General features: G+C 52.4%; 10 protein-coding genes across 10 annotated transcripts; 4 read left to right on the forward strand and 6 right to left on the reverse strand.

Annotated features, from left to right (window-relative positions):
- Positions 1-199: 199 nt before the first annotated feature.
- Positions 200-3,719, reverse strand: AYO20_01194 (hypothetical protein; the record flags this gene model as incomplete). The annotated part of the gene is made up of 4 exons (XM_022639500.1): positions 200-2,628; positions 2,694-3,330; positions 3,388-3,395; positions 3,497-3,719. 4 exons carry the CDS (start codon positions 3,717-3,719, stop codon positions 200-202), a joined length of 3,297 nt encoding a protein of 1,098 aa, XP_022504336.1.
- A 3,445-nt stretch (positions 3,720-7,164) lies between these two features.
- Positions 7,165-8,772, forward strand: AYO20_01195 (hypothetical protein; the record flags this gene model as incomplete). Its single annotated transcript, XM_022639501.1, has 1 exon — positions 7,165-8,772. The coding sequence occupies one exon, from the start codon at positions 7,165-7,167 to the stop codon at positions 8,770-8,772; it is 1,608 nt and encodes a 535-aa protein (XP_022504337.1).
- Positions 8,773-9,187: 415 nt separating this feature from the next.
- Positions 9,188-10,495, reverse strand: AYO20_01196 (hypothetical protein; the record flags this gene model as incomplete). Its single annotated transcript, XM_022639502.1, has 2 exons — positions 9,188-9,633; positions 9,994-10,495. The coding sequence occupies 2 exons, from the start codon at positions 10,493-10,495 to the stop codon at positions 9,188-9,190; spliced, it is 948 nt and encodes a 315-aa protein (XP_022504338.1).
- Positions 10,496-10,842: 347 nt separating this feature from the next.
- Positions 10,843-13,606, reverse strand: AYO20_01197 (hypothetical protein; the record flags this gene model as incomplete). Its single annotated transcript, XM_022639503.1, has 2 exons — positions 10,843-13,190; positions 13,240-13,606. The coding sequence occupies 2 exons, from the start codon at positions 13,604-13,606 to the stop codon at positions 10,843-10,845; spliced, it is 2,715 nt and encodes a 904-aa protein (XP_022504339.1).
- A 349-nt stretch (positions 13,607-13,955) lies between these two features.
- AYO20_01198 (proteasome subunit alpha type-5) lies at positions 13,956-14,840 on the forward strand (the record flags this gene model as incomplete). The annotated part of the gene is made up of 4 exons (XM_022639504.1): positions 13,956-13,993; positions 14,042-14,120; positions 14,170-14,516; positions 14,564-14,840. The coding sequence occupies 4 exons, from the start codon at positions 13,956-13,958 to the stop codon at positions 14,838-14,840; spliced, it is 741 nt and encodes a 246-aa protein (XP_022504340.1).
- A 321-nt stretch (positions 14,841-15,161) lies between these two features.
- AYO20_01199 (hypothetical protein) lies at positions 15,162-16,469 on the reverse strand (the record flags this gene model as incomplete). Its single annotated transcript, XM_022639505.1, has 4 exons — positions 15,162-15,462; positions 15,515-15,847; positions 15,945-16,205; positions 16,303-16,469. 4 exons carry the CDS (start codon positions 16,467-16,469, stop codon positions 15,162-15,164), a joined length of 1,062 nt encoding a protein of 353 aa, XP_022504341.1.
- Positions 16,470-17,432: 963 nt separating this feature from the next.
- AYO20_01200 (hypothetical protein) lies at positions 17,433-19,540 on the forward strand (the record flags this gene model as incomplete). Its single annotated transcript, XM_022639506.1, has 7 exons — positions 17,433-17,727; positions 17,791-18,039; positions 18,133-18,283; positions 18,339-18,803; positions 18,864-19,077; positions 19,182-19,300; positions 19,432-19,540. The coding sequence occupies 7 exons, from the start codon at positions 17,433-17,435 to the stop codon at positions 19,538-19,540; spliced, it is 1,602 nt and encodes a 533-aa protein (XP_022504342.1).
- A 341-nt stretch (positions 19,541-19,881) lies between these two features.
- On the reverse strand, positions 19,882-22,135 carry AYO20_01201 (hypothetical protein; the record flags this gene model as incomplete). The annotated part of the gene is made up of 3 exons (XM_022639507.1): positions 19,882-20,102; positions 20,203-21,467; positions 21,555-22,135. The coding sequence occupies 3 exons, from the start codon at positions 22,133-22,135 to the stop codon at positions 19,882-19,884; spliced, it is 2,067 nt and encodes a 688-aa protein (XP_022504343.1).
- A 949-nt stretch (positions 22,136-23,084) lies between these two features.
- AYO20_01202 (hypothetical protein) lies at positions 23,085-23,822 on the reverse strand (the record flags this gene model as incomplete). The annotated part of the gene is made up of 5 exons (XM_022639508.1): positions 23,085-23,219; positions 23,266-23,494; positions 23,555-23,601; positions 23,647-23,697; positions 23,745-23,822. The coding sequence occupies 5 exons, from the start codon at positions 23,820-23,822 to the stop codon at positions 23,085-23,087; spliced, it is 540 nt and encodes a 179-aa protein (XP_022504344.1).
- A 576-nt stretch (positions 23,823-24,398) lies between these two features.
- On the forward strand, positions 24,399-26,712 carry AYO20_01203 (hypothetical protein; the record flags this gene model as incomplete). The annotated part of the gene is made up of 2 exons (XM_022639509.1): positions 24,399-24,460; positions 24,564-26,712. The coding sequence occupies 2 exons, from the start codon at positions 24,399-24,401 to the stop codon at positions 26,710-26,712; spliced, it is 2,211 nt and encodes a 736-aa protein (XP_022504345.1).
- Between the last annotated feature and the right edge of the window lie 126 nt (positions 26,713-26,838).

The raw sequence follows: 26,838 nt of genomic DNA on the forward strand, positions 1-26,838 counted from the left end.
AGGTTCTAGGATATGCAGCAAAATAGGGTAAAGATAGAGAAATTAAAGAGAGGTAAATGTCGGATTGAGACGGACTCGCATGATGTGGGAGACGGAGGTGGCATTGAAGCAAGAGCCACCACGGACCACCACACACATGCACGTCTCGACAGAGAGGCAAGAGCGGCCCCCGGTCTCTAGCAATGTGATATGTCATCACCTAGTTGTCCTCCAGGGCCATTTTCTGGATGTCTTCTTCGACCGAAAGCAAGCCCAGCGCCCAATGCACACGGGTCGAGCTGGACCGATCAATGAGGCTGCGATCGTGGTTCACGAATTCCGACTCATGCTGTTCGGTGGCGGCATCTGATGGTCCTCCACTTGCTGGAGATGACTTTGCCGATGTCTTGCTCATGCGGATGTCCTCGTCGTGAGCAGCCAGAGTTCGCTCGTAGGGAGGGCCTCGTCCTGCTTGCGCCATTCGTTCCCAGGCAGTCTCGCAAGCGCCGGCGATGGCGCCTGATGTACGCCATCCACATCTGCGTTCGACATCTTTGAGTTTGCTTATTGTCCACCCTCGCTGCACAGCGTCTGTATACTGGATGGCTGCAAACAACAGGAAGAAGGTACTTTCCATGAGGTAGCCTGCGAAACTGGGGTCCAGGGCTCCGCTCTGGCCATAGAGCTGTCTTGAGTACAGCCCTGCGCAGATCTGGCCGACCATCTGCGTATACTCCCGAGTGAGGTGCGCCGTGACGCCAGCAGCAACCACTGCTGCAGGCGGCATCTCGGGGTGAAGACGCTGCAATAAGATGCGCCCAACGTAGTAGCATGCCCATATACACGCCACTGCGCCATTTTTGTAGATGAGTGCTGGTCCAAAAGGCGTGCCGACCGGGGGCCCGGTTTGTTTGAGAGGCTCAAAGTCTGTGCCCAGGTTTTCTGCGAAGGTATCAAAGGCTTTGCCTATCTCGTTATACTCTGCAAATGCCTTGGCTGTATCGTCCTCGAGATTGCTGGGCGGCGTGCTCTCCTTGCGCTCTCTCTTGAACGCAAACGCCGAGTCTCTGATGTTGGCGTCCATTGACCGAAAAGCAGAATCCAGCTGCAGTGGCTCGGTCGCAGGCGGGAGCATCCCAAGCATAGGAGGACCAGCCCCCGGTCCAGGACCAGAACCACCCGGTAAGCCGGGCTTACTCTGCCTCACTCTCCCTTCGTTGGCGCTGGGGGCAGGGGAAGGTCTTGCTCCCGCCTGGGCCGCAGCAGCGGCCAGCTTGGTAGCTGCAGAAGTCTTCTCAGGAGGTGATTCCGAAGCCTGCTTTGGATGAGCAGGACCGTCCTTCCGTCCTGATGGACCAGGTTGTCCTTGAGGTCCAAACAGCCATTTCGGGGGCCTCCATTGCCCTCCCTGCATAGCCACCACCCGTTGCTTGCGCACACGATCTTTGCCTCCGAAATCAGTTAGGCGTGCCATGACCAGTAGCAAGTGATCCAGGGTGGCATATGGATTGTCCGCCCGTCCAATTTGACCTCTAGGGGGACAGTAGATCCATTCCTGGTAGGCCATAAGTGGCCGGTCGCCGGATACCATGCTCTGGAAAACGTCTTGCTTGCAGTACCACCACCTCAAGTCCATTTTGGCCTTGAAATCTTCAACATCTTTCTCGCTCAGGTCCGGCATTGCAGGCCGCGAGCCGAAGCTTGGCTGGAATTGTTGGTCATAGTTCACGCGGAGGCCTGTCAATCGGGAGACGAGTGTCTGATCGACCTCCCAGTCACCGTCGTCAAGCAGGGTAAGAGGAATACCAGCTACACGCGCATAGTTTTCGTCGGTTAACGCAAATTGAACAGTCCACTGGTTGATCCGTGCCTTTGCACCAGTTCGCATGCGTCTCGTCGTTCGGGTCAAGCCGGCAAAGTCATGCTCCTGTAGGAGCCTCGTAGCTCCTGACAAATGAAGGTTCCACCGTGAATGGTCGCCAGAGACGACCTCGTAGTATCCAAGGAGCAGGACTGTAGCCAGAGTTGCTATTTCGTGCCGCCGTTTCGGTAACCCCAGCAGTCTCCCAACCCTTCGCACTGCACAGGTGAAATGCTTGATCGCAAGGTTTTCTGACGAGTTATTCAGCTTCGCAAGATGGAGGGCCCCCAATGCCAGAATCGCATGCGCAAGTGCGGTATGCGACAAGGCCAGAGCCGGCATTGTGAAATTCCAGAGAGTTCTCGCAGGGGCCGTAATAGGGCTGTAGTGATGTCTCTCGAAGATTGATATAGTATTGCTCGTAATTTCAACAAAATGGCAAAATATATGCTCGTTTCTCTCATCGTGAAGAGGGGATTGCGTTATAACCGGCCGGTACGTCGCGACGGTTCGATACTCAGTCCTCCTGGGAATGTACAATTTCGAAGCCTGTACATCGACCTGCCCAGCACGACCGAGCATCTCTGCGAGATTGTTGGCCGCTTCTTGATATGAGAGGTTTGAATCTTCCATTTCAACGTCGAATGGATCGTCGTCGTCGTCGTCGTCTTCGTTGTCGTTCATCTGAGATGTTGGACGCGGAAGCACAGAAGGACCATGGGATGAGGCATTTATGAATCCCGGCTGATGTGTACTACCATGCGCACTGTATTGCCTAGCCACATGTTCTGCGAAGAGCTTAGCACTGAGTATAAAAGAGCTTGATGGATGACAATTGTATTGGCCTACATACCCTCTATAGGTAGGGGTGATACGTCGTACTGGTAAGACAGTGGAGCACGCCGCTGTTGGAATTGAGACAGCATCGGCTGCTGTGAGGCCATAATATGGTTGCTGGGGAATGTTGACTGCGGTGGCTGAAGTTGAGCCAAAGCAGGGTTGAAACCCCATGTCGCCGGCTGATCCATCAATCGGGGGTCGAGAGGGAAGACGGTCGTCGAAGTCCTTCCAGCCTGGTTGTCCGGGAAGGTAAACCCTGGTGCAGTTTCTCTTGAGGTCTCCGCCATTCCATGATAAGGCAGGTTTGGTGGATGCTGCGTACCCTGCCATCCATATTCCGGGTCCATGACCGGAACGCCCGTGTGACTAGAGAGGTTGGTTGGAGGGAATGGAATCGCATGGTAGCTGGCGCTGAATGGCAGTTGATTATAGGGCGAGGGATTCGTTTGACCAAAGTCATGTGGCATTTCCAGGTATTCCTGTCCTGGTTGCCAACGTTGGTTGAACGCAGTTGAGACATCGTGATCTTGAAACGACAGATGAGCGCCAGCTTCTTGGGATATATCGGTCTGTCCTAGGATCTGCTCTTTGTTCGCCACAGGTTGATATCCTGCACATTCGCGCTTCGATTTGATACAGTTCTTGCATACCTAAATCCGTAGTCAGGATACGTCGATGAGTGCATGGAAAACGAGGACGAGGCTTACTGGCTTCTCTTCTCCACATTTTATTCTGAAAATGTATGTTAGCTTGTATCGACCATTAAAGGACAATGACCACAGTCCCGAGGATAGAGTTATCAGAGACCGAGCTTACCGTCTTTTGCGGCATGCTTGTTGAAGAGACGGATATCAGTATGAGTGCTTCGCAGGTGGTGTCCGAAGACGAGGTCAAACTCACTGAGACACCCAGTCTTGGTCCGTTTCTTAGTTGGCTGCTTCGGCGTGGCGTCGACTATTGCTGCATCCTCCTCCTCTTCTGGCCCACTGCCAGATCTCTTGACATTCAAGACTTCCTCTTCTTCCGGCGTAGGAGACATTGAAGTTCTAATCGTCAGGCATCAGGACGATTCTGTTGATATGTCAGGTATTGAGGACAATTTGGAGCTTGCGAATTGCAAAGTGGCCAGCAACGGGCTGATAACAAAACAAAGGCTGGACCGCACATTGGGAACAAAACAGTTTAGAGTGGGAGGGAAGTTCCGAGAAGCCAGGATATGCACTGCGGAGAACTGCTCGCCGCTGAGCTATTGGTACTGGCATCAGATGTGGGCAACCAGTCTGCTGTTCCATACCCTTTGCGATAGCGCACACTTTTCCCTTGAAAGAAGGAAGCTGGTTTCATTGCATTCTGCTAGACCCGATTGCGGTGAGGGAAGGAAAGAGGACACGCCGGGGACGTGGAATATCATTCCTAGACGCACTGGGAACCTGCCGAGGACCGATGTCTCCACTGAGGCACGGTGGTCGACTTTCCGGGCACCCACAACATGAGGAGGTTGTGATACTGACAGTCGGTGCAAGCGCATATGCAGAGTGACGACGAGCGTCTCAGATGATTGGCGGGTTCGTGAAGAACGACAGAAGGTCCGCCATGTGGTACAGCAGACAATAGGGGAAAGGCACCCTTGCAGTACGTACAAATAGTAACAGTCCCAAGAGAGGTGTGGTGGTCCAAATCAGCCGGGCATGTTGTGAACAACCGGCGAGAGGGTCTTCTGGTACCTCACAGGAGGCCAGGACAAGAATGCAGGGTACCAGGGAGGGCAAGACAAGGTGGCGGCTTGCAGAAGCAAAGTCATAGGGTCGGTACTGACCAGTAAGCGTTTTACAGGAGAGAAAAAGAGTCAGGATGGAGAAGCATAGGGCTGATTTGTGACGAAAAAGCCGTGCTAATGAAGCTTTGTACTCGATGGGAAAAGTCCTTAGCAGCCCTTTCGTTTCCGTAAAGGAAAAAGTTGTGGCGGAGAATTGGAGGACATTGTTGGATCGACACGGCCGGGTAGAGTCTCCCTCCATTCCTAGTTCGGGGTGAGCTTTCTTCAAGGACCCAAGCTGCAGCCACCAGCAGCTAAACCGGCTGGCACCACCAAAATGTCTCTTTGCTGCTACTTGTATAAGCTCCCCACCGAGATATGATGATAGCCAACCACCCTTGAACCACCTTGTATCGGTGAAAGTACCTGTATTTTTCGTCTGGCCCCCGTCGTGGATGGAAGTTGATCTTCTAGCTCTGATGCGCGTCTTGGTACTTGCTCAGTGGCCAAACCCGTCGATGGTTACCCTCGAGTGTTACAATCTTGCGAGTCAGGTCACATTGATGAATTGTCGGTCGTGGAGAATCGACTGGGAGATGGATCGATGGATCGATGGATCGACGAGTTGGTGGTTCACCCCAAGTGGTTTCCGCCTAGACGCGGCATCAAGGGGAAAAGACCATGTTCGTTCCGCGCAGTTCTCTGAAGGGTAGTAGGGTAGACAAGCCCACGCTAGCCACGCGACCTTCGAGGCTCCCTCAACGTGCGTTGCTCTTCTGCCCCACTAGAGGGCACTCCATAGTTCCTCGCAGGATGGCGGTTAGGGAGACTCATTTCAAGGATGGAAAGTTGATGAGCCTGCCACAGACAGCCTATTGCATATCTTCACCTGTCGATCTTCAACCACATGCTCACACGTGGTGCGCACAAAAACATCGCTAAGCCAGGAATTATTAAATCGGAGTTGAGACAAGGGCCGCTTCCGGCCGATCTGCTGCCTGATGCAGGATTGATGGCGTTTTTCGACCGTCCAAAGGTGCCAGGTCAAGTCGCCGCCCTGCAGTGAAAGGGCCAGGTTCAAGACCGGCGCCAAACTTGAGTTCGACGGTTGGTGGTGGAGCTGCGGGCAGGGTGTATCAAGAGGGGTTTCTTTGGTAGGCAGAATGGCACAACTACTACTGGATATCAGCCACTCGTATCCAGAGGGCGCCCGATGGGGTGATCCGGGTGAGGGAGTTGGAACCATTGGCGGGGCTCGAGAGCTATAGTCTGAAAGGGGTTAACCCATCTATGCACAATCCGTATGGCTGCTATGTCTTTGGCTGTTGTCGGGGCAGTAGAGGATCGTTCGTACGCCGACAGGGCTTGCTGTGAGGAGGTATAGCGCCATGCGGTCAGAAAAAAGAGGGGGGGGGGGGGGGGGGAAGGTTCCGGGACTTCTGCCTAGACCCTTATTTTGTGAGCCTGGAAAGTCCTGCCGAAGACGCAATCCGATTGCAGGTGTAGCGAGCAGGTAAAGCGAACGTTAAGTGGACGAAGAAGAAAACAATTTTTCATCGATGGAGAGGAAAGGCACGAGGAACGGGCAAAGGAAGAAGGGAATTGTCGCCCTTCTCAGCATTAGGCTTCAGTGGCCATCATCGAGATATGCTCTTGGCGTGATGCAAGAGTCTCATGAGACCTGCAGCGCGGGGGTGATGGGGCCTCTGCAGGTGGTGTCCTGGTGTCCTGGGTGTACCTAAGTGAGAACCTAGTAGGCACACCCACACAAGGAACCTCTATACCTATAGTAGGTACCTAGTTAGGTAGGTAATATGGTTCAACCTTGTGAAGACCCCTTTACTGAGCCTTACCGAGCACCTACAAGCAATGCACCCCTGCGGCCACCCCAATCATGGCTCCTCGGGGATCGGCTACACTTGCTTCTCACGCTGCGGCATCAGGTTCGGTGAATAGTCGCACATATGATGCCTCCCAGCTGATAATAGCCGCAGCTCAGTTGTTGGGCGAGTTTTCATGATATTCGTATACACACGTGCTTGCCAAGCGCTGGCACGTTGGACTGCAGGGTCTTTATATCGTCCTGTATAGTAGCTACTGTGATTATGTGTAGCCTACTCGGTATTCTCCTGGGATTTCTTGACACTGTGGACCCCACCAAGTGGTCGTTTTCCAATGCTCAACTGAGCATGTCTTTGAGCTTCCCTAATGTATGCTCTATGCCGTGAGGGGTAGGAGCCTAATCCGGCTCCATACTCCTGACTATTGGCTATGCAGGAGCATGCCTTCAATTTGTGCAGAAGATGGCTTGTAAGGTATCGTAATGCTCAAAAGAGTCGATGAAGTGCTCCTCGTAAGTGGCCGTTGGGCTGGAGGATCAACTAATGACCAAGCCAATAACAACATCTCCAATGGGGGCCTGCGGCCCCGCCCCCAAATCTGCAACTGCGGCTCTGACCAGGCACTTGCCGGTGGGTACAGGCAGAGTGGCTACCGGGGCTGCGGGAACGTACCACACGCACACCAGACTACAACCAAGAACCCTAATAAATTTTTGTGGTGGCATGCAGAGTTCAGCACATTATTTGGCAAACACCCCGTCAATTGCACTGCGCCAAAATTACCGTGACACTGGCTTGAAATCCATCTGAGACCTGCAGCATGCCTAACCATCGCCTCGACATAATCCCCTCCTCATAATCCCTGCCTCGCCGTTCTCCTACGCATCATGTTCGCGGTTCCGGGTTGGGCAGTTGACTCGACTTCCCTCGTCCAGGAAAAACTCGCTTCAACCAGTGACGCCCATCTATCTCCCTCGGTTTCCACTTCAGCCTCGAAAAAGAGAAAGAACGCATTCCCCGACCATCATGAGGCCTCCAAAGTCTCGGGGACTGAGCTCGAGAAACTATGGAACCAGCGTGCAGGGGCCAAACCTGCAAGCGGCATAACGCAGGGGGAACTTCAGAGACATGGTCACCAAACAGGTGAACGACACAAGGCTGGCGCAGAGACCATCTCCGTCCCAGATAGGAAGCGGCGCGGGAAGAAGAATAAGGACAATACACGCCCGACAGTCAATGGCCAACAGCAGCCTGTGCAGGCGGGTCGTGTGCAAAAAGCAGAGGATGACGGCAGAAGGGACGATGATGGCGAGGCGGAAGTGTCGTCTTCGAGGTCCACCCCACGCGATAGCATACCCAAAGCTCTTCCGCCTGTACCGCCAATACCTGCGAGACTGACTCCTCTGCAAGCCAAAATGCGCAACAAACTCACATCAGCCCGCTTCCGACACCTGAACGAGACCTTGTATACCACCACCTCCTCAGCCGCAATGACTCTCTTCACGAATTCTCCCGACCTCTTCGCCGAGTACCACGCCGGATTTTCGCAGCAAGTGAAAGACTCGTGGCCTGTCAACCCAGTAGAGAGGTATATCTCCGCGATCAAAACCAGAGGACAAATATCCACGACAGCACATGAACCCAATAGGCAGCAGCCTGGCAAGAGCCCCAAGACCTCTCTACAGAGCTCCCCACTTCCTCGTCGCAAAACAGGGTCCTGCACAATCGCCGACCTGGGCTGTGGTGATGCTCCTCTGGCTCGCGGTTGCCAATCCGTTATTAAAGCTCTTAAACTCAAATTTCATAACTTCGATCTCCACACTCCTAACACCTTGGTCACCAAAGCAGATATCTCCTCTTTGCCGTTGAGAGATGGTGAGGCGGATATTGCGGTATTCTGTCTCAGCCTCATGGGCACGAATTGGATCAACTTTGTGGAAGAGGCATGGCGAATCCTTCGGGGAGATGGAAGGGGAGAGTGTTGGGTGAGCGAAGTCAAATCCCGTTTTGGAAGGCCGAAAAGACAACCCGGGCAGAGCGTGGAGAATAGTGTCGGAAAGAAGCGAAGGAAACAGAACGCCAAGAAGAAAACCGGCGGTACGGGCGTGGAAGGTAGCGATGATGAGGTCCAGGGGGAACTTTTCGTGGAGGACTCTACGGCTACTGAGGCTACTGGAGAGGAAACGGATATATCTGCCTTTGTCAGTGTCATGACCCGCCGTGGATTCCTTTTGCGCGAGGGAAGTGTGGACAAATCGAACAAGATGTTCGTCAGCATGGTGTTCGTCAAATCCGGTGTGCCGACCGCCGGGAAATACAAAGGGCTCAAATGGAATGGTAGAGAGTATCAGAAGATCGAGGACGCCAAGCTAAAGGGACGAGGACGGCCTGGTGCTGGCAGTGTAGCAGGGGGAGATCACGGAGTGGGTGACAGTGACATGACGGTCGAGGAAGAGGCCAAAGTTCTGAAGCCCTGTGTCTACAAGACAAGGTGATGGAGATGTGATCGGATCCAAACAATTGAACATTCACCAGATGGAAAGCCGAGGAACGAGGCGCGTGAAAAAGTCTTGATTCAGTTCAATGCACTAGTGCGGACGCAGAGACTCGTTTGTCGTTTCCATGTTCTCGAAAAGCTAGAACGATATCGACGAGTGAAGAACATCGTTGTCTCCAGGCCCTTTACAGCCAGGAGCCTCTCCCACCCACTGTATGAGTGCACCCTCGGACCTTCGCGTGGGAGGGATCCTTTTTGCGGCGCCCACGCCTATCTTCTCCCTCTGAGCAGGCTCCATCTGAACAGGCTCCATCTGAGCAGGACAGGGTTGTTACCCATCCACCGCACCCACTTTGAGGTTGTTTCTGGACAATTCACGCATGAAAGTGGCCATTCAATGACTGTTGCGCAGTTCAACCCTTGGGCCAGAATTCCAACATGGCCTTTTGCGTGTCCAGCGAGTGGTTCTGGATCCGGTCCTCGACCTCCTGCCACAGGACCTTGGTGGAGCCAAAGTCCGTTTCCCCGTTGTCCAGGACCTCGAGCTCGAGGAGGTCGCCGTCGCCGTCGTTGTTCTTGTTGTTGTTATTCTTGGTATTGGGATGATTACTATGGTGGACGGCCACGCGGCCATGGTTCCAGATGTACAGCAGCGCGAGCACCACCTCGGCGTTGGTCACTTGAACCGCCATCCCCGGCTGGGCATTCGATGTGGGTGCGTCGCAGTTGGACCATCGACCGATCACGGCCGTCGTGGTTTGCTGCCAGTTCGGGAGGGCGGTCAGGGAGAGGTCGTTGGGCGTCGGGAACGTGGTATATTGCGAGGCATGCTCCACGGCATTGAGGTGGGCAATCGTGGCTGTCGAGTGCTGGTGCGCGTAGAGGATGAGAATGCCGCGACGTGTCCATCAACGGACGACTCCAGGTCCGGATCGCTGGGTGGTTGGCGATAGCTGGGTCAGAGTTGCTGGCGTGGATATGGGCACATCCCGACGCTAGACACCCAGATATGTTAGACTCGTTTATATAGAGATATAGGGAATGAGGTTGTGTGGTCATACTCTTGGCTGCCTCGGAGAGGTCACACTTAAGTACACGCGAACATACTGGCATCACTTGTTCGTGAGGGTGAATTTTTCTCGCTTTGTGTCAACAGCACAATGGTCAGTGAATGGAGCTTGGTTTGAATGAACAGAGTGAAACCAAAAGAGGTACGTACCCGCAGCACATATCTTCAGCCGTTTGTCCCATCTCGAAGCGACCCATGCCTTCACGCTCTTTTCGCCCCAGGGCTCATCGATGAAGACCATGTCACACGGATGGCACCTGGAGACATCCTGCCGCAGGGCCAGATGGTAGAAACAGCCTCGCCGCATGCGCCGACATTCCTCATTGAGGGCGAGCAGCACGAGGTATGTGGCATCCAGGGGTTTCTGATTGAAGGTCACAATCGGAGGGCCGTCTCGGGTCTCGATCGGCCGTGGCGACAGATACGCAGACATGGAGAACTTTCGTGAGAGGCTGGACATGCCAAGTTGGAGCGGTTGGACCACCTGCGCCTTGCTGCTGCTCTCCTGTCTTCCTGTCAAAAGGGCACCCGTGGGCAGCAGAGCCATATATCCTACCTTTTGCTTGTTGTGCGACCGCCCTAGAGAATACCACGCCTGTAAGGTTGAGGCGTCGGGCTTCAGCGGCCCAATTGACAGGGTCAACGAAGCCATAGTACCGTCACAGACCAATGGAAGGGGTTGAGGGAAGTCAGGGAAATTAGGAAGAAACAAACATCCGATGTGAACGAGGTGATGCTTGTTCTGGATGAGATGCGCACCAGCTTGGCGAGATTCCAGTCACGGATGTTGATGCTGATGGTGAGGCAGAAACACAGCGAAGCAATTTCAGATAAAACAGCCAGTTGTCCCGCGGGTATCATTCAAGGTCTTTACCGTTGTGCATACATGCACTCTCATCAATCTCGTAAGCCTCCCAAATGCCAAAGTCTCATACAGAAGATCCCCATTGCTGGACATGGAGGCAGGTCGATATAGAGTCCTTTCTCTCCTGGCCCATCTCAAAGAAACAAATCATCACGCTTCTGTACCTCAGCGTTCGTCAACCTTCCACAGAGACTGAGCAAAGAGACAGTCTCGGTGGTTGCAAACCAATTGAGGGCATCAATCAAGATCTTCAAGTGTCTGTTGAAGTGCTCCTCGTACTTCCTGATAGATTCTTCTATCCTCTTCATTCGTGCTGGATCTGTGGGCGCAGCCGGAGGTGGAACGGCTCCAGGCTTGAGGGGTTTGGATTGAATGCTCGTGTCCGCTTCATAAATTGACTTGGTGACATGCTCAACGTATGAGGCGAACATCCCACAGCCGGTCATGAGCTTTGCGTGCAGACGAAGCAGCCTCGCCTGCGTCAATCCAAGGTCCTTCATGCACGAGTCCAGCATGTCGACATGATCTTGCATCAATTCATCCACCGTAGGCTTCGTTTTCGGATTGAGTCCGGATCTGGTCTCTTCGAAATCATCACGCTCAGCATCATCAACCTTCACCATGAGCTTCTGCCAGTTCGGTTCGATCACTTCCGCAGTCGCAAAGAAGAGCATTTGCTGGACAAACACAAGCATTCGAGAACGTAACGTCCATACCCGCCGCTTCCACAACTCAAATCTCTTGTCAGAGGACTTGTGGATCCATGCTTTCTCCTTCGTATGAGTCGACCAGCAACCCACCAGCTGGGTTTCCAGGTGACGCAGTGCCAATGTGTACCGAAAGATGAGTTGATATCGTGAGACAGTTTTTCGACTAATGATGAGAGAAAGGGGGAACGGTACGGTGTAGTCAAGCTCTAGTGCATCAAATCCGATGATATCCTTCTCTTCCTCCTTTTTCTTCTCATCCTTGAACTTTTCACTTGCAGAAGCCTGGGCAGTGGCCGGCGTCTTGTATGGGTCCATCATGGAATCTGGATTATCCTGATCCATGCCTTGCACATTGACGACCTTGATCAACCACTGCGTCAACCCAACCGAGTTCATTTTCACCTTCACGTCCTCCTTGAATGGATCCGCTACCGCGATGCTGCCTGGCTGGTGGAGGACCAGGTCTAGCAAAGACTGGAGTTTTCCAACGTTGACATCTCGATTCTTCTTCCGAAGCTCTGAATCGCTAAGTTCGAGAAAATAGAGAAAGAATTCCGCACGGTCAAGGAAAAAATAGTGCTTCATCGACCGTAACCGACTGCGGAGTGAGTTCTTTGTGAGAAGCAATTGAAGCAGCTCCTTGTTCGCAAACGAATAGGCGTTGTTAACATTGTCGAGAAATCGCGGGTCGTCGAATGTTGCCGGGATGTCGTCGATCTTGCTGCTGATGTTGACACCGCCACACTCCCGGACCACATTGAGATACTTTCCGGCGAGAAGGACCTTGTCTCGAACGGATTCTAGCTGCGGCGGAATTTCCTTTTCGCGAATGTAATAACGCTTTTCCCAGTATTCATCTGTGTAGTCTTCGTCGAGGCGTTCTCGTTTGATGCTAGCCCTTTCGCCGATCAAGAATTCCGAGTGTGGATCGTGAATGCCGCCGTGATGCAGCCACTCATTGAGCATCCCCATGTAAGGTCTGCTTGCTTCACGTAACAGCATCTCCAAAATGGATCGAGCAGCCGGGTCTCCAGAGAACGTAGAAAGCCGAGTTGTCAAGAGACCCAGAACATTACCGCCTATACATCGTTTCTTGCCAAAGCTTCCCGGAAGCAGATCACCACCTTCCTTCAGGCGCTCGATGATGTTGTCGGCGTCGAAATCGTGAAGCGAGTCGTCGATGTCCTCTTCCAACAAAGAGTTCTTTTTCAACAATTCTTGGGCCAGAGAGTACAGCTGGGCTAAACATTGTGCGGTTGGGATTACTGCGATGTGCATTTGGTGTAATGTGAACTTCGGGTCAGTAAGGACCTTCATTTCTAGCTGTGCAATCAAGATGAGATAGTCTTTCAGCAGCTTTCGAATGGCCGCACAAAGTGCGTGGTTGACGGAGCCAAATTCTTCCCTACTCTGGACTTCGATAAAGGCCTCGATCGCACAGTGATGAGTGGCCATCGAGAGCATGGAGCTTGTCAAGTCTCGCAGGCTGGGATCGAGACCGGGAAGTGGATGAAACGATGGCCCGTTCAAGCGGTCTTTCTCCTCCGCAGGATCGTAGTTGTGGTGGAAACGGACATATTGCCCCTCAAATCCCATAAACACATAGAGCAAATCGTCCAGTAATGCACGCTCTTGCTCCTGCATCGACATAGCCTCGAGAGGAACGGGGTCCAGATCTGAGGGAGCGTTGCGGGACAAAGGTGGTGCTGTAACCCTTGTAGCCAAGGGAGCAGAAGAGTAGGCAACTAAAGAAACCGACGGTGCCCATGGTACTGCAGGATTGTCAGAGAGCGAGAGGCTGAAAGCACCAAGGATACCTACAATTCTCCTCATGCGGCGGTTGCTGCTTGAGCACAGGGCTTGCTACTGTCCGTTTGTCCTTCCGGCTTTCGGTATTCGACGTGTCTTTCTTCGGACTCCTTCTCGTATAAAAGGTCTCGGTTGTTGTGACTGTCGTCTTCTCCCGCCGTCTCTGTTCGAGACCGGTCACTCGACTCTCACTTTTTGAAGGCTTGTGCACTCCTTCAGCATGTCCACTGAAGCCATCTGGAAGCACCGGGGAGCCATTATCGCGGGTAAATGGTCGGTCGTCTCTGGCTCTGGAGGGATTAACGCGCGAGGGGCCGTTCAATAGACTGGCGCTTCGGCGGTCAGTTGCAGATGCGCTTCTGTAATGTAGGGACGTCATCTCTACAGCCCGTCATCGTTGTATGGCAACTAGTCGCAAGCAGCAGCCGAGAGGGGGTTGTTGGAGGACGAGGTTCTAGGGTGCGAGGCGTGCCTAGATGGTCACTATGGTTCAATGCGCTGGCGCGTCGAGGCTGCGTTAGGGCTTGGCTGCGGAGGGACTTTTTGGAGAAGGCTGAAGATAGGATTGCGCATCCAGAGCTTGCCTGTTCAGTGTTCACACCACAATACCATAAACTCTTGCTTCTTGTTTCGATCCTAACTTGTGGTTTTCACCTACCATACGTACAGATTTCTCCCATGAGAACATTCTGACCCTTTATTAACCATCGTCTGGACCCATTCTCGCCATGTTTATAGCACGATCAGAATACGACCGAGGGATCAAGTGAGCCTATTTGCTATTGCAACGAAGCCCGTGGCTAACAAGAAGCAGCACCTTCTCGCCAGAAGGTCGTCTATTTCAGGTTGAATATTCGTTAGAGGCTATCAAGCTCGGGTCAACGGCAATTGGCGTATGGACGTAATCCCCTGACCGCTTCACCACTTGCTTATGACTTTCAGGTTGCGACATCACATGGCGTCCTTCTCGGTGTCGAAAAACGCGTTACATCACCCTTGCTCGTCTCGTCCAGCATAGAAAAGATTGTGGAGATCGATAGACACGTTGGCTGCGCTATGTCGGGTCTCCAGGCTGATGCACGGAGTATGATTGAACATGCTCGCGTGGAGTCACAAAACCATGCCTTCAACTTCAACGAAAAACTCGGAGTCGAGAGCTGTACGCAAGCCATCTGCGATCTAGCGTTGAGGTTCGGTGAAGGAGCACAGGGAGAAGAATCAATAATGAGTCGTCCATTTGGTGTTGCCCTCTTGATAGCGGGGTGGGATGAGGATCAAGGGCCGCAGCTGTAAGTGACGTTCCGCAATTTGGGATATTCGTTGCTCACTGGTCCAGGTATCACGCAGAACCCTCGGGCACGTTCTACCGCTACGACGCAAAGGCCATCGGATCCGGTAGCGAGGGAGCCCAAGCAGAGCTACAATCAGAATACCACCGATCTCTGACTTTGGAGGAGGCCGAGACACTGGTTTTGAAGACACTGAAACAGGTTATGGAGGAGAAGCTGGATTCGAAGAACGTACAACTGGCCAGTGTCACCCGTGAGAACGGATTTCGGATCTACAGTGACGACGAAATGAGCGCCGTGGTCGCCAGACTCGAGGGAGATTAGACTCTCATAGGTTCATGCATGTGTGATGGCATTGTTCGGCGTCTGGAGTGGATGAGAACATCAAAAATGTCCTGCACGGGGTGGATAGTGAACATGGTCTTTTGGTGACCAGACTGAACCTCGAGCGACCCGTCACAACTGGAGGTGATTCTAGTCGCCATGGCGTTGCCAATCACAGACATCTTCTACTCCCTTGTGAATTCGATTTTTATTATCGCAAACGACTGTGTCTATTGCTATGCTAAAGACTAGTAGGATTTGTCACGTTTCTAATTGTGTGGCTAGAAAGATCCATACCAGTTTGCAACCCCGACTGGGTCTCTATTCATATGGGCGCTCTGCTTGCGGCGTGATGCGTGCAATGTGTCGTCGTTGACCATCCTGCCAGTCGATCAGAGCAGAGTGCGTCGTGACACGATTGTCCCAAACAACCACGGTGCCTGGCCTCCATCTGACACGGCACTGAATATCCTGGCTCAGGGCGATATGGTCATACAAGAACTTTAGGAGGTAATCGCTCTCTTCCTGCTTGAATCCGACAATGTATCTGGTGAATTGAGGGTTCACATACAGAGCCTTCTCGCCAGTCGCCGGATGGGTTCGCACGAGGGGGTGGATGGAACTATTGCTTGTCAATCCCCTATTTCCTCAAGCCAGCACGAGGGTTAACTTACGAGACTGGTGCACGGCGGTAGATGCTGCCCCGGTTTTTGGCCGCAGTGGCCTGTTCATAGCCAGAATGGACAGCCTGCAGACCCGCCAGGCGTTCCTGGAAAGCTGGAGAGAGTCGTTCATATGCCTTGACCATGTTGCAGAACAGAGTGTCGCCACCCGCGTCGGGGACGTCCAGGGCATACAAGAATGTGGTCCCAGGCGGCTGGTGTTCATAGGTCACATCGCTGTGCCATGCGATCGAGTTGGTCCGGCTCGTGAGGAAGTCGAGGAAGGACTTGTCATCAGCACCACGGTGGACAAGGTGGACTTCAGGATAGCCCTCTGGAGCACCACTGTCAGGAGGTCAGCAAGACCGTTGGTTCAGCAAGGGGACAGGGAACGGGTGAGATGGCTTGCCTGGTAGGATGGATGTGCAGTCTTCCAAAGTACCGTCCAAATTCCAAGGCCTTTTCGATAGGGAGAGAAGCAAAGTCCTGGTCTCGGAAAGCGACGACTTTCCTCTGAGCGACCAACAGAGCCAGTTCATCTTTGCCTTTGTCGTCGAGCTGGGAGAGCTGAACACCAGTCACTTCGGCACCAATCGACGCCGTGACGTTCTCAAGGTGGCTGCCGGCCTTCAAAAGGTTCTTGAACGAAGGGTCGGCATCCTTTCCATGCTCGTAATGCTCAAAAGGTTCCAAAGGCGGATATCTGTTTGAATCCCGAGGGAAAGTGAATGGGTTAGACTTAATCGAGGCCAAGCCACTGCGACAGGCGCATATCGTTTCAGGCTCAGGCAAGCACTTACAGTTCACCTTTCTCATTATCCCAGACGGGGAGATAGTGTGGGAAGCTTGCCGCCGCAAACCTCTCGTTGCCTTTCAATTCGTTTTCCTTGGAGAAACTCACAGTCTGGATGTCCTTGTACGATCCCACGGCCCCCTTGAGGGTGGTAGGTGCAGACGCGGTCGCCATTTTGAGAGATAAACTGTCTTCTTTACAGGAAAACGACTATATTGGATCCTAATCTAGTTGGGCCAGATGCCAGGCTGTGAGAACACCCCTCTTTATACTACACCAAGGATATTCGGCACGAGAAATCTCTGACCAGAACTCCAACCAGAGGATTCGCTCATCGACGCTCAAATTGAAACATCAACCCCGCAGGGCAATAGCCGCCATGTGCGGTTCTCCGCTGGTTGGAGCCTGGATATATCTATCTGGACTGACGAAAAAGCTCGGCCGTGGGTTTCTTCGTTCATGGCATGATTGCGGTCCAATTGAGACCTGATTGCGCCCTTCTCAGTGGTGAGCACGCCTTCTCGGTTGGTATTGCGTGATCTCCTCAAGTGGAAAGGTATACACTCTACGCAGCGCAATTCTCTATGCAAGTCCGAAGCCACCGCCGCCGTGAGCGAGCAGATAAGCAATCTGGACCAATTGCGATCCAACATGGAGCGTGTGAAGTGCTACAAATACTACGGAAAAGGGTACACCGTGCCTCGTTGTCGCTGTCGGCCTCGTCTCGGACGACGCCCGCCGCTGGGGATTGAGGCGGCAAACCGAGATCGGCAACGTATCCTACACTCAGAGGCGTTTTGATTGGATCCACACTGAGTGATCGGGCCCTGTGCGGTGAGGTCTCGAGGTCCTCTCCCACCGGTTCTGTCTACCGAATGACAGCGTCTGCCGTGGGTGATTACGCCTGGGAAGGAAGGTCGCAAGGACGCAAAATGTGCGATATGCACGCTGATCTTTCCGAGGCAGTAGAATCGAGCACGACAAGGAGGGACTGTTGGGAAACTGAAGTCCCGGGGGTTTCTAGGTAGGTATAAGACAGAAAGGTTACCGTTGAAATCCCCGTCAGGCCCAGATCTTGGACCGCCGCCACAAGCTTCTTGGAGTTTTCTTGTCTCATCCTCGTCTTTTGGCTCCAATATGGCGTCTTCCAAGTCAAATGAGAGCTCATTCGACCCATCTCATGACTTGAAGGGCGAGACTGTTCCGGTTACTCTCGCAGTCGACGAGGGTCTTAGTTCTGGCAGCAGTTCCATTACCGAGGACAAGACCTTCCTTCGTGTCCATGGCGAGGAAAACTACGTGCCTATCGACAAGTGGGAGGGTCGGCATCGCTTCGATCCCTCGTTCCAATGGGAACCTGCCGAGGAGAAGAGGATCGTGCGCAAGATCGATCTCAAGATCTGCTCATGGGTCTGCTTAGCGTTCTTCGCGTGTAAGTGCCTTGAGATGCTTGTACACTAGTACAATGCGATTTGGAGTATTGAGACCATACCAGTGCAGCTCGATAGAGCAAACATCGTCCAGGCCTTGACAGACAACATGCTGGATGATCTCCACCTGACGACCAACGACTACAACTATGGACAGACTATTTTCTACCTGTGCTTTCTATCGGCGGAGCTGCCTTCCCAGCTAATATCCAAGAAGCTGGGGCCGGACCGTTGGATCCCGATCCAAATGATCTGTTGGAGCCTTATTGCGAGCTTTCAAGCCTTTATGAAGGGAAAGTCGTCGTTCTACACCTGTCGGGCATTGTTGGGGCTGATTGAAGGAGGGATAAGTCACCACGTCTCCGTCGGACTAGATCCCAACTGACATGCAATGCACTTCATTCCAGATACCATTCTTTATCTGTCCTATTACTACAAGGGGAGAGAGCTGCCTGCACGGCTGGCCTGGTTCTGGACGTCATATCAAGCTACATCGATCGTTGGTGCGTTTCTGGCTGCTGCCATCCTCAACATGCGCGGCATAAATGGCCTCGCAGGGTATGTTCGTGACGCCTGACTATTAGAGACGAGTTGTTGACTTGGATATGTACAGGTGGGCGTGGCTATTCGCTCTCGAGGGAACCCTCACAGGGCTTATCGGCATCGCCACCTACTTCTACCTGCCCCCTTCGCCATATCAGACAGCCTCATGGTTCCGCGGAAGAAAGGGCTGGTTCAACGAGCGAGAGGAAAAGATTATCGCGAACCGCATCCTACGTGATGACCCCAGCAAAGCCGACATGCACAACCGACAAGCCGTGACGCCGAAACTGCTCTTTTACGCCCTCTGCGACTGGGAAATGTGGCCCATCTACGCCATCGGGCTGTCGTTCTTGATCCCCAACTACCCCGTCACGCAGTATCTGTCGTTGATCTTGAAGCAATCCTTTGGCCGGTTCGAGGTCAACATGCTCACCATCCCGTCATACGTGCTCTTCATCATCAACCTCCTCGCTTTCACCTGGTTGTCGGAGAAGACAAACCAGCGATTCCTTGTCGCGCTACTCAGCCAGGTCTGGTGAGTCTCGATCCCTTCTCGAGAGAAAGAAAGACGCTGGACTTATACATGCGCGCACAGGTGTATGCCGTTACTCATCGCATCGGAGCTCCTCCCCGCGGAAGCGTCCAGATGGGTGAAATACACGCTGGCCACGCTGCTCGTGGGCGCGCCCTACGTGCACGCCATCCACGTGGCCATCACCAGCCGCAACGCCGGTTCTGTCCGTACGAGAACCGTGGCTTCGGCGCTGTACAACATGTTTGTGCAAGCAAGCAACATCATCGGGTCCAATGTATGTCAAAACACTTCTTCTCTCCGTGACTGACTGTATTCTTCTTTTGTGTTTTGCTTCTTCCCTTTGATTTCGGTGCTGACCATCGCTCGCTACACACATAGATTTTCAGAACGGACGACGCACCCCAGTACAGGCGTGGATACAAGGTCCTCATCGCCATCTGCGCGTACAATTTCGCCCTGTTCATACTTGCCAAATGGTTCTATATCTGGAGAAACCAGTACGTAATTCCCACCTGCTTTCTGTTGTGGTTTTGCAGGTTACATACCCACACCCACCTATCTACCTATCTACCATCGCGATTATTTCCGCCCTGCATTGCTTGCTGACTGGAAGGAACCGTCCCTCCAGAGTGCGGGATCGGAAGTGGAACTCCATGACAGCGGATGAGCAGCGCCATTACCTCGCGACAACGACGGACAAGGGGAATAAGATGCTCACATTCAGGTTTGCACATTGATGAAGATCCGAGAGCCAGGGAACCAGAAAGTGTGGGAATAGACAAGATAGGTTTCACGTGATCAGGCGTTGGCCCCTTGACGCGCTAGTGGGCCAGCCTCGTGCCGCCTTCGCGAGCCTCATGTTTTTAGGAGGTGGAATAGCTATCACAGCTACTCTAGTGTATGGCAACCTCAGAAGAGGCCACGAATGTTTCCCGGCCAGTGCATTGGAATACCAAGCTGCCCCTGAATGGAGCCGGCTGCTTGGTGTGACGAGAAATATGTACAACCGGAGAAGAACAACACGACCAAACCCAGAGGCGGGACCATCCCCTGAGCATCATGTCGTCCCGGCGCCTGACTACGTTGATCTGGTGAGCCCCAGCTCCTCGTAAAAGGCGTCGGTCTTGGGCTCCCGGCCAAGGAATTCGATCAGTGTCTTCATTTCGTCTTGACTGCCGCCCTTTTCGAGGACGGTGTGGCGGTAGCGGCGACCCTCTTTGGGGTCCATGGGATTCTTCTTGAAGACCGTATAGAACATGTCCGTCGAGTAGACCTGGGAGGAGAGGTAGCCGTAATATCCTGTAGGAGAGAGTATGTGAGTGACGTTCCTGGAAGAATAGGAAGGGAGTCCAGCTTCGTGGCAACAGACTAGTGGCATGGCAGAGAACGTGAAACTTACCGGCATCATAACCACCCATCAGATGGCCAAAGGTGGCTTGCCCATTACCCCAAGCGTTACCTTCGCCAAACACTTCCGGCCCATCAATCTTGCTAATGTCCTTTCTCAAGGCATTGTACGTCTCGGATATGTTCATCGCTTCGAGGCTGGCATGGTCTTTAGGTTCGTGTATCGTCATGTCGAAGATGCCAAAGTGGAGTTGGCGGAGATTGAACAAGGCGCCATTGAGGTTCTTCGTTTTGATCAGTTTCTGTATCAGATCATCTGGGATGCGCTCCTCGGGCTTTTGGGTGGCCGCGCCACCTGCTGCCTCTTTCCATGCCTCATAATATTCGGACGACAGCGTCGAATAGTGTCTACTCAAGGACTTGAGCTGGGATGGCGTCCAGCACCAATTCTCCAACATCTGGCTTGGTGCCTCGACAAAATCTCTAACGGTGTTGGTACCATGGAATCGCGAGTAGGTTGTACGTGATACAAGATCATGAATGCCGTGACCGAGTTCGTGGAAGAGGGTGGTGACTTCATCGTGTTTTAGCAGACTCGGTTTCTTTGCCGTGGGTTTGGAGAAGTTGCACACGAGAGCTGTGGCTGGGTATCTCCTCGTTCCGTTTTCTTGGATGAAGCCTGGTTGGAGATTGAAGTTGGCAGCATGTCCATATTTGCCAGTGCGAGGGAACAGGTCCAGGTAGAGGTATCCCACAAACCCTCCACCTTCACCTTCGTCGTCCCACACGCTAAAGACCTGCACCTCCTCGTGCCACACAATGTCCTCGCCCTTGCCGGATGGAGAGACAGTGTCTCGATCATTGCCTACAATCTCCACAAAGACCAGGCCGAAGATTTGTTCAAAGATCTCAAGCATGCTTTTGATCGTGGTTTGCAGTGGGAACCACTCCGAGATCAACTGTTGGTCCAGCTGATAGTCCTTCTCCTCCATCATCCGGTCGTAAAAGCGGTGGTCCCACAGATAGTAGCGGCCATCAAAGTCCTCGCCACGAGATTTCAGGTCTTCCTCTTTCATTTTCTTCAAAGTTGCAATCTCGTCCAAACCCCCTTGGCTCAATCGGTTGCGCAAATCAGCCAGGAAGTCGTCCACAGTCTTGGTGGTCTTTGCCATCTTGTCCTCGATCCTGAAAGCAGCGTGGTTGGGGTATCCAAGCAGGCGAGCGGCTTCATCTCTGAGCAGGATGGCTTCTCGAAACAACGGAACATTTTGGTTGCATTTGTTCTCGTTGGCAATAAAGACTGTGCGTCTCGTGGCGCTGTTGGTCGCGTATTTGAGAGTAGGAAACAGATCGGGGTATTTGAAGGTCAACCAGTATTAATCTCCCTCTTTCTTCAATAAAGACAAGACGTCTTCCGGGACACCATTGAGCTCTTCAGCGGTGAACCACAGACCACCCTTCTCTTCATTCAGGTTCTTGGAAAATGCAATGCCCAGCTGGCTGAGTCTCTTCTTGATCTCCTTGAACCGATCCCGCTTGGGTCCTGCGGGAATATTCAACCCATTTCGGACAAAGGCCTTATGCTCCTTCTCTAGCAACCTCTGGGACTCGGGATCCAGCTTGTCGCCCTTTTGGAGTACGGCGTCGACCAGATTGAAGACGTCCTCCCGCATAGCCGCTTCAATGCTGAAGTCATCCATGAGTTTCTCTGCTTCAGTTGAAGCATCCCGTAGTGCCTGGTCGGTCGAGACGGACTGATAAAAACCCAGAATGTGGGCTTTCAATGTTTGCTGGTTTTCGTCATGCGCCATGGGCAGAAGCACATTCTTAAACGTGGCATCCTTGTGCGAGATTTGAGCAACAATCTCGTCCGTGATTTTCTTTGAGCTAGCCAACATGTCCTTCGTGTCTGTCACGAGTGATTCAGGCGTTGCCGTGAAACTGGGAGGCGCCTGCGGAGGCTTGCGAAACTTTGCGGAGGCCATGCTGGAGGTTGTCACCGGTCTGAGAGAGGACGTGGACGAAGACGCCGGCTTGAAGGGTCTGACTTGGTTCAGGATCGAACCTAGCCGGGAAGTCGCACGAAAGGGAGCCAGGCTGATGATGCTCACGAGGGAGAAGAAGGCGATGGAGGCGAGGAGAACGAGTAAGCCCTTAATTCGAGCCAGCGTGACAGATGGATGGGGTCGACAGTTTACAGCTAGAACATGGATAGGAAGGGAATGCGATCTGGACACCGCCAAAGAACAGTGTCTGGCTTCTTCGGGCAATAAGATCAGGAGGGAAACTCAGTTAATACTTCGAAGGTTGTTTCGTTTCAGTGACACAGAACAACGCTAGACTGCGGACGCGGACACGGACTCCCTGTTCTTCTGTTCTTCTCCGCACGGTCACCAAGTCCATGCGTGTTTCTCATCCACCAAGCACTTTATACTACCGAGTACATAATCGCGATTATACTCTGTCCATAACCAATATCATCCATCTTCACTTTCTGAGAGCTGTGTCTAAGCCTTTTCCAATCCGAAACACCAAGCCGGTCCTGTTGCAGCGACCTCTGGCCCCGATCTTCACCGCGATCAAGCCTCGAACTGATCTACATACCCGGGTACGAAGCAAGTGACCTAGATGTTCCAACCCAGCTCGACTTGAGGTCGTACAGGTCCTCAGGAAATCCAATCGCTTCATTTTTGCCTTATGCAACCGAAAAGGATGGTAAACATTTCATGAGGCCGGGCCGACCCAACCTGGGCGCGTACACGATGGAGATGCGCAGCTGAATGCTTTGTACGGCCGCAAGCAAAGTGACATTGATGATTCAAACGCGCCGTATTGATGCATGGGTATATTTTAACAGACGCATCAGGACTCTGATTGCACAGTTTGACTGCGAGATGTTAGAACAAGTCGACGTGCAACTTGGAAGCGACAAACTCACGAAAGCCAATCCATTCCCTCGTTGATCCCTTTGCCATCGATCACCGAGCAGGCCACGATACTCCAATTCCGGTCTCTCAGCTCACCCAGCTTCAAAGCTTCGGAGATCTCGCCCGCCCCTTGTGCACCGGGCTGCTAATCGTGAGCCACAATCCAAAGATCCTGAGATGTTCCATACCTGATCTTGCTTGTTCGCAAACACCAGTAAAGCTGCATCCTTCAGTTCGTCCTCGTTCAACATCGACCTTAGTTCATCCGCGGCAATCTCTAATCGTTCAATATCGGTCGAATCAATGACAAATATGACGGCTGCGGTGTTGGCGTAGTATGATCTCCAGTAAGGTCTTATTGATGTTTGTCCGCCCAAGTCCCAGACATCAAAGTTCAGGTTGCCATATTGCACGGACCTAGGGTATAGCAGAGTCAGTCTTTTATGCCAGTCGTTTATAATATTGGGGACGACTAACTCCACATTGAATCCGATTGTTGGTATCGTGGTCACCACTTCACCAATCTGTCTCACTTAGACCAAGATCCAAGTTCATCCTTCATGACCTACCTTGAGTCTATACAGGAGAGTGGTCTTGCCAGCATTATCCTTTGTCGACACCTGTCAGCCTACTTCATCCTCGGTGATCAATCAGCCAAACAACGCACAAGACCAAGTATCAGTATCCTGATATCTTTCTTCCCCCAGATGAGGTTGGTGAAGTATTTTGAAAACGAGCCCCCCATGTCTAGCAACGGAATGCAGTATATTTTAGGAGAATTGGGAGAACAATTGGTCACGACAAAACCATGTCGCTGGCGTCGAGGTGGAACTGGGGTTTCTTCGAATGAAACTGGTCAGGCTTGGGCACAGGTCATGTATCGCTAGTCTCGATAACTAGGATGTTCCCTCGATGGAGACTTGATCTCACTTTAATAAATTGTGAAGAAAAAAACAAATCGAGATAAATATTGATGGTCAACGATGTTGTAGTGGACGGAAGCCTTGAGAGTCGAGCCACTGACCGCCCGATGATCCGGGGTGGGACTTTCCTCGCTTCTTCTTCGACGCGTGCCACCAACTTCGTAAATTGCGGAGTACAAGCCTCTTTCAAATCAGCGCAACTTGACTTTGAGCCCTTGCGACTTTTCATGCCACATGTTGTACCATCAGGACTCACGATCTGAACACTCTTTCCACACAACCTCACGCCGACATGGCCCCATAGACCGCCTTAACTCGCAAATCCTCCTTCATTCCTGCCTCAATTCCTCCAATTGAATACGAAGCGACTCTCCAGGAAGAGAGAGAACTCGGACAAAATGGTGGGCAAGAAAAGTGGAAAGGCTCTCCTGCGGGAGGAAGGCCTGGAAAGAACTGACAAGTATGTTACCCGTACCTCGAACATCGTTCCTCGTGTCTGCGACAGTTGTCGCTCCCGGTCAAGCCATTGAGAAACCAACAAATCACTAATTAACGGCCTATAGCAATATGGAGCTTACATCCTGGCCCATAATCCAAGCCATCAATCAAAAGAACTATTACACAGACTATCTCAAACGAGATGAACAAATACTCGCCTACCGATCGCAGCAGGAAGAAGCCCGCAATAAAATGGTGAAGCAAGCCAAAGACAGGGACAGGGCACTTGCGCAAGGGAAAACAGTTGGGCCTGATGGCGATATCGAAATGGACGATGGTGAAGAGGAGGCCGAAGACGAGGCTGCAAGCGGAGCGAAGACAATCGTCATCCACATTGGATCGCAGAATCTAAGAGTCGGTCTTGCCAACGACGCTCTCCCGAAGACTGTTCCCATGGTCATTGCTCGCCGTTCGGCCAAATCTGAGAGCGAAGAGGGGGATGGAGAACCAGCACCCAAACGAGCCAAGTTAGATAACGGTCTGCCCCCTCCAGAACCAGAGAAGCGTTTTGGCGAGGACTTTGCAAAGAAGTTCTCGGGCATGTCTCAGGATCTCAAGGTACGAATGAGGATGAACAAGAGAAAGGTGCTGCCGCAGTCGAGAGACATGGTCACCAGCTACAACCGACGAAATACTTACGAGACCATCACCGAGCACAATGATACCATGCGTATCGAGTGGACGGATACAAACAACGGGCACGGTGATCCTCCCGCATACATTACAGGGAAAGCGGCTCTGCGCATCCCTGATCAATCAACGCCGCGCTACAAACTGTTCTGGCCAATTCGATATGGTTGGATCAACGAGCAAGACTATGACTCGAAACATTTCCTGTATGATGATATCCGCATCATCATCGAAGACGCCATCAAATCCCAACTCGAACTAAAATTGCGCACTCGGGAAGACTGGAACCAGTACAGCTGTGTCATAGTCATTCCTGACTACTACGAAAGGACATACGTGACAAGTCTGCTCGAGATGGCCATCACCGAGTTCGGATTTGGACGTGTTTGCTTCATTCAAGAGAGTTTGGCGGCTTCCTTCGGTGCCGGTTTTACTACCTGTTGCATTGTTGACATCGGCGCACAAAAGACAACAATATCTTGCGTCGAAGACGGAATGGTCCTTGATAACTCCCGGGTCAACCTGAAATTCGGCGGGAGAGATATCACTGAAACTTTTGTCAAGATGATCATCTACAACCACTTTCCTTACTCTGAAATCAATTTGAACCGACGCTATGACTTTCAACTGGCAGAAGAGCTGAAGCAAAAGTTCTGCACCATGACGGAGGCAGATGTCTCGGTGCAATTGTATGACTTTCACCTACGCGCGCCGGGTCAGGACACCAGGAAGTACACATTTAAGATCTACGACGAAGTCATTCTTGCCCCGATGGGGCTTTTCAAACCTCAAATCTTTGACAACAGTGGGAAACTTAAGGGTCGTCGTAAACTTGTCGACAAATCCTACGACATCTACGACAACAAGCCAAATGACCCGAGCTCCACGGCGCAAGCCGAGATCCTTACAGCCATCGCTCCAGAAGAACTTCTTACCTCGACAAACAAGCCCGCCACAAAGGCTAATGGACATACAAATGGCGTTCTCACTAACGGAACAGCGACGAAAGAGGAAGCTTTCAACGACTCCCGTCGTCCATCCTTTAGCAACATAAAGGAAATGGATGCAACACCACAACCGTCAGCTGCAAGCTCTCCCGCCCGCAACCTGCCAGACGGCACACCACAGCCTGGGGAGGAAAACGAGGGCGGCGCTCCACGCGAGGAGAAGCCTCCAATTCCTGAGGTGGAAGAAGAAGAACCTCTTTCTATCGAACGCCGCGACGACATCCTGCCTATCTACCCTCTGCCCAATGCCATCGTCACGTCCATTACCCATGCAGCTAGAGGCTCTTCCCAAAAGACGTCCGATCTCCTCTCCGGCATTATGCTTACCGGCGGCACGTCCATCATACCCGGGCTCGGGTCGCATCTCGAAGAGAGTTTGAAGGGGATCCTACCCGGCTACAGCAAAGACATTCTAATCGGACGTCCGCCCAGGGAACTAGATCCCCAGGTCGTTGCGTGGAAAGGCGGCGCGGTTTTTGGCAGGATGAGTCGTACCAATGATTCGTGGATCAATGCCTTTTTGTATGAGAGGCTGGGTGAACGCATATTGGCGCATAAGCTAATGTGGGCATGGTAACCTGCAGTGAGTGACACTCATATTACCTCTTTCGTGGTGGAGGTGGTGTCATTTATAGCGACATGTTGGTGGATTTATCCGATGACCAAGAGGGCGGTATGCTTGGGGGACGTGTATCTGATCATT

This window comes from Fonsecaea nubica (genome assembly GCF_001646965.1).
Source record: "Fonsecaea nubica strain CBS 269.64 chromosome Unknown Scaff5, whole genome shotgun sequence".
Taxonomy (NCBI): domain Eukaryota; kingdom Fungi; phylum Ascomycota; class Eurotiomycetes; order Chaetothyriales; family Herpotrichiellaceae; genus Fonsecaea; species Fonsecaea nubica.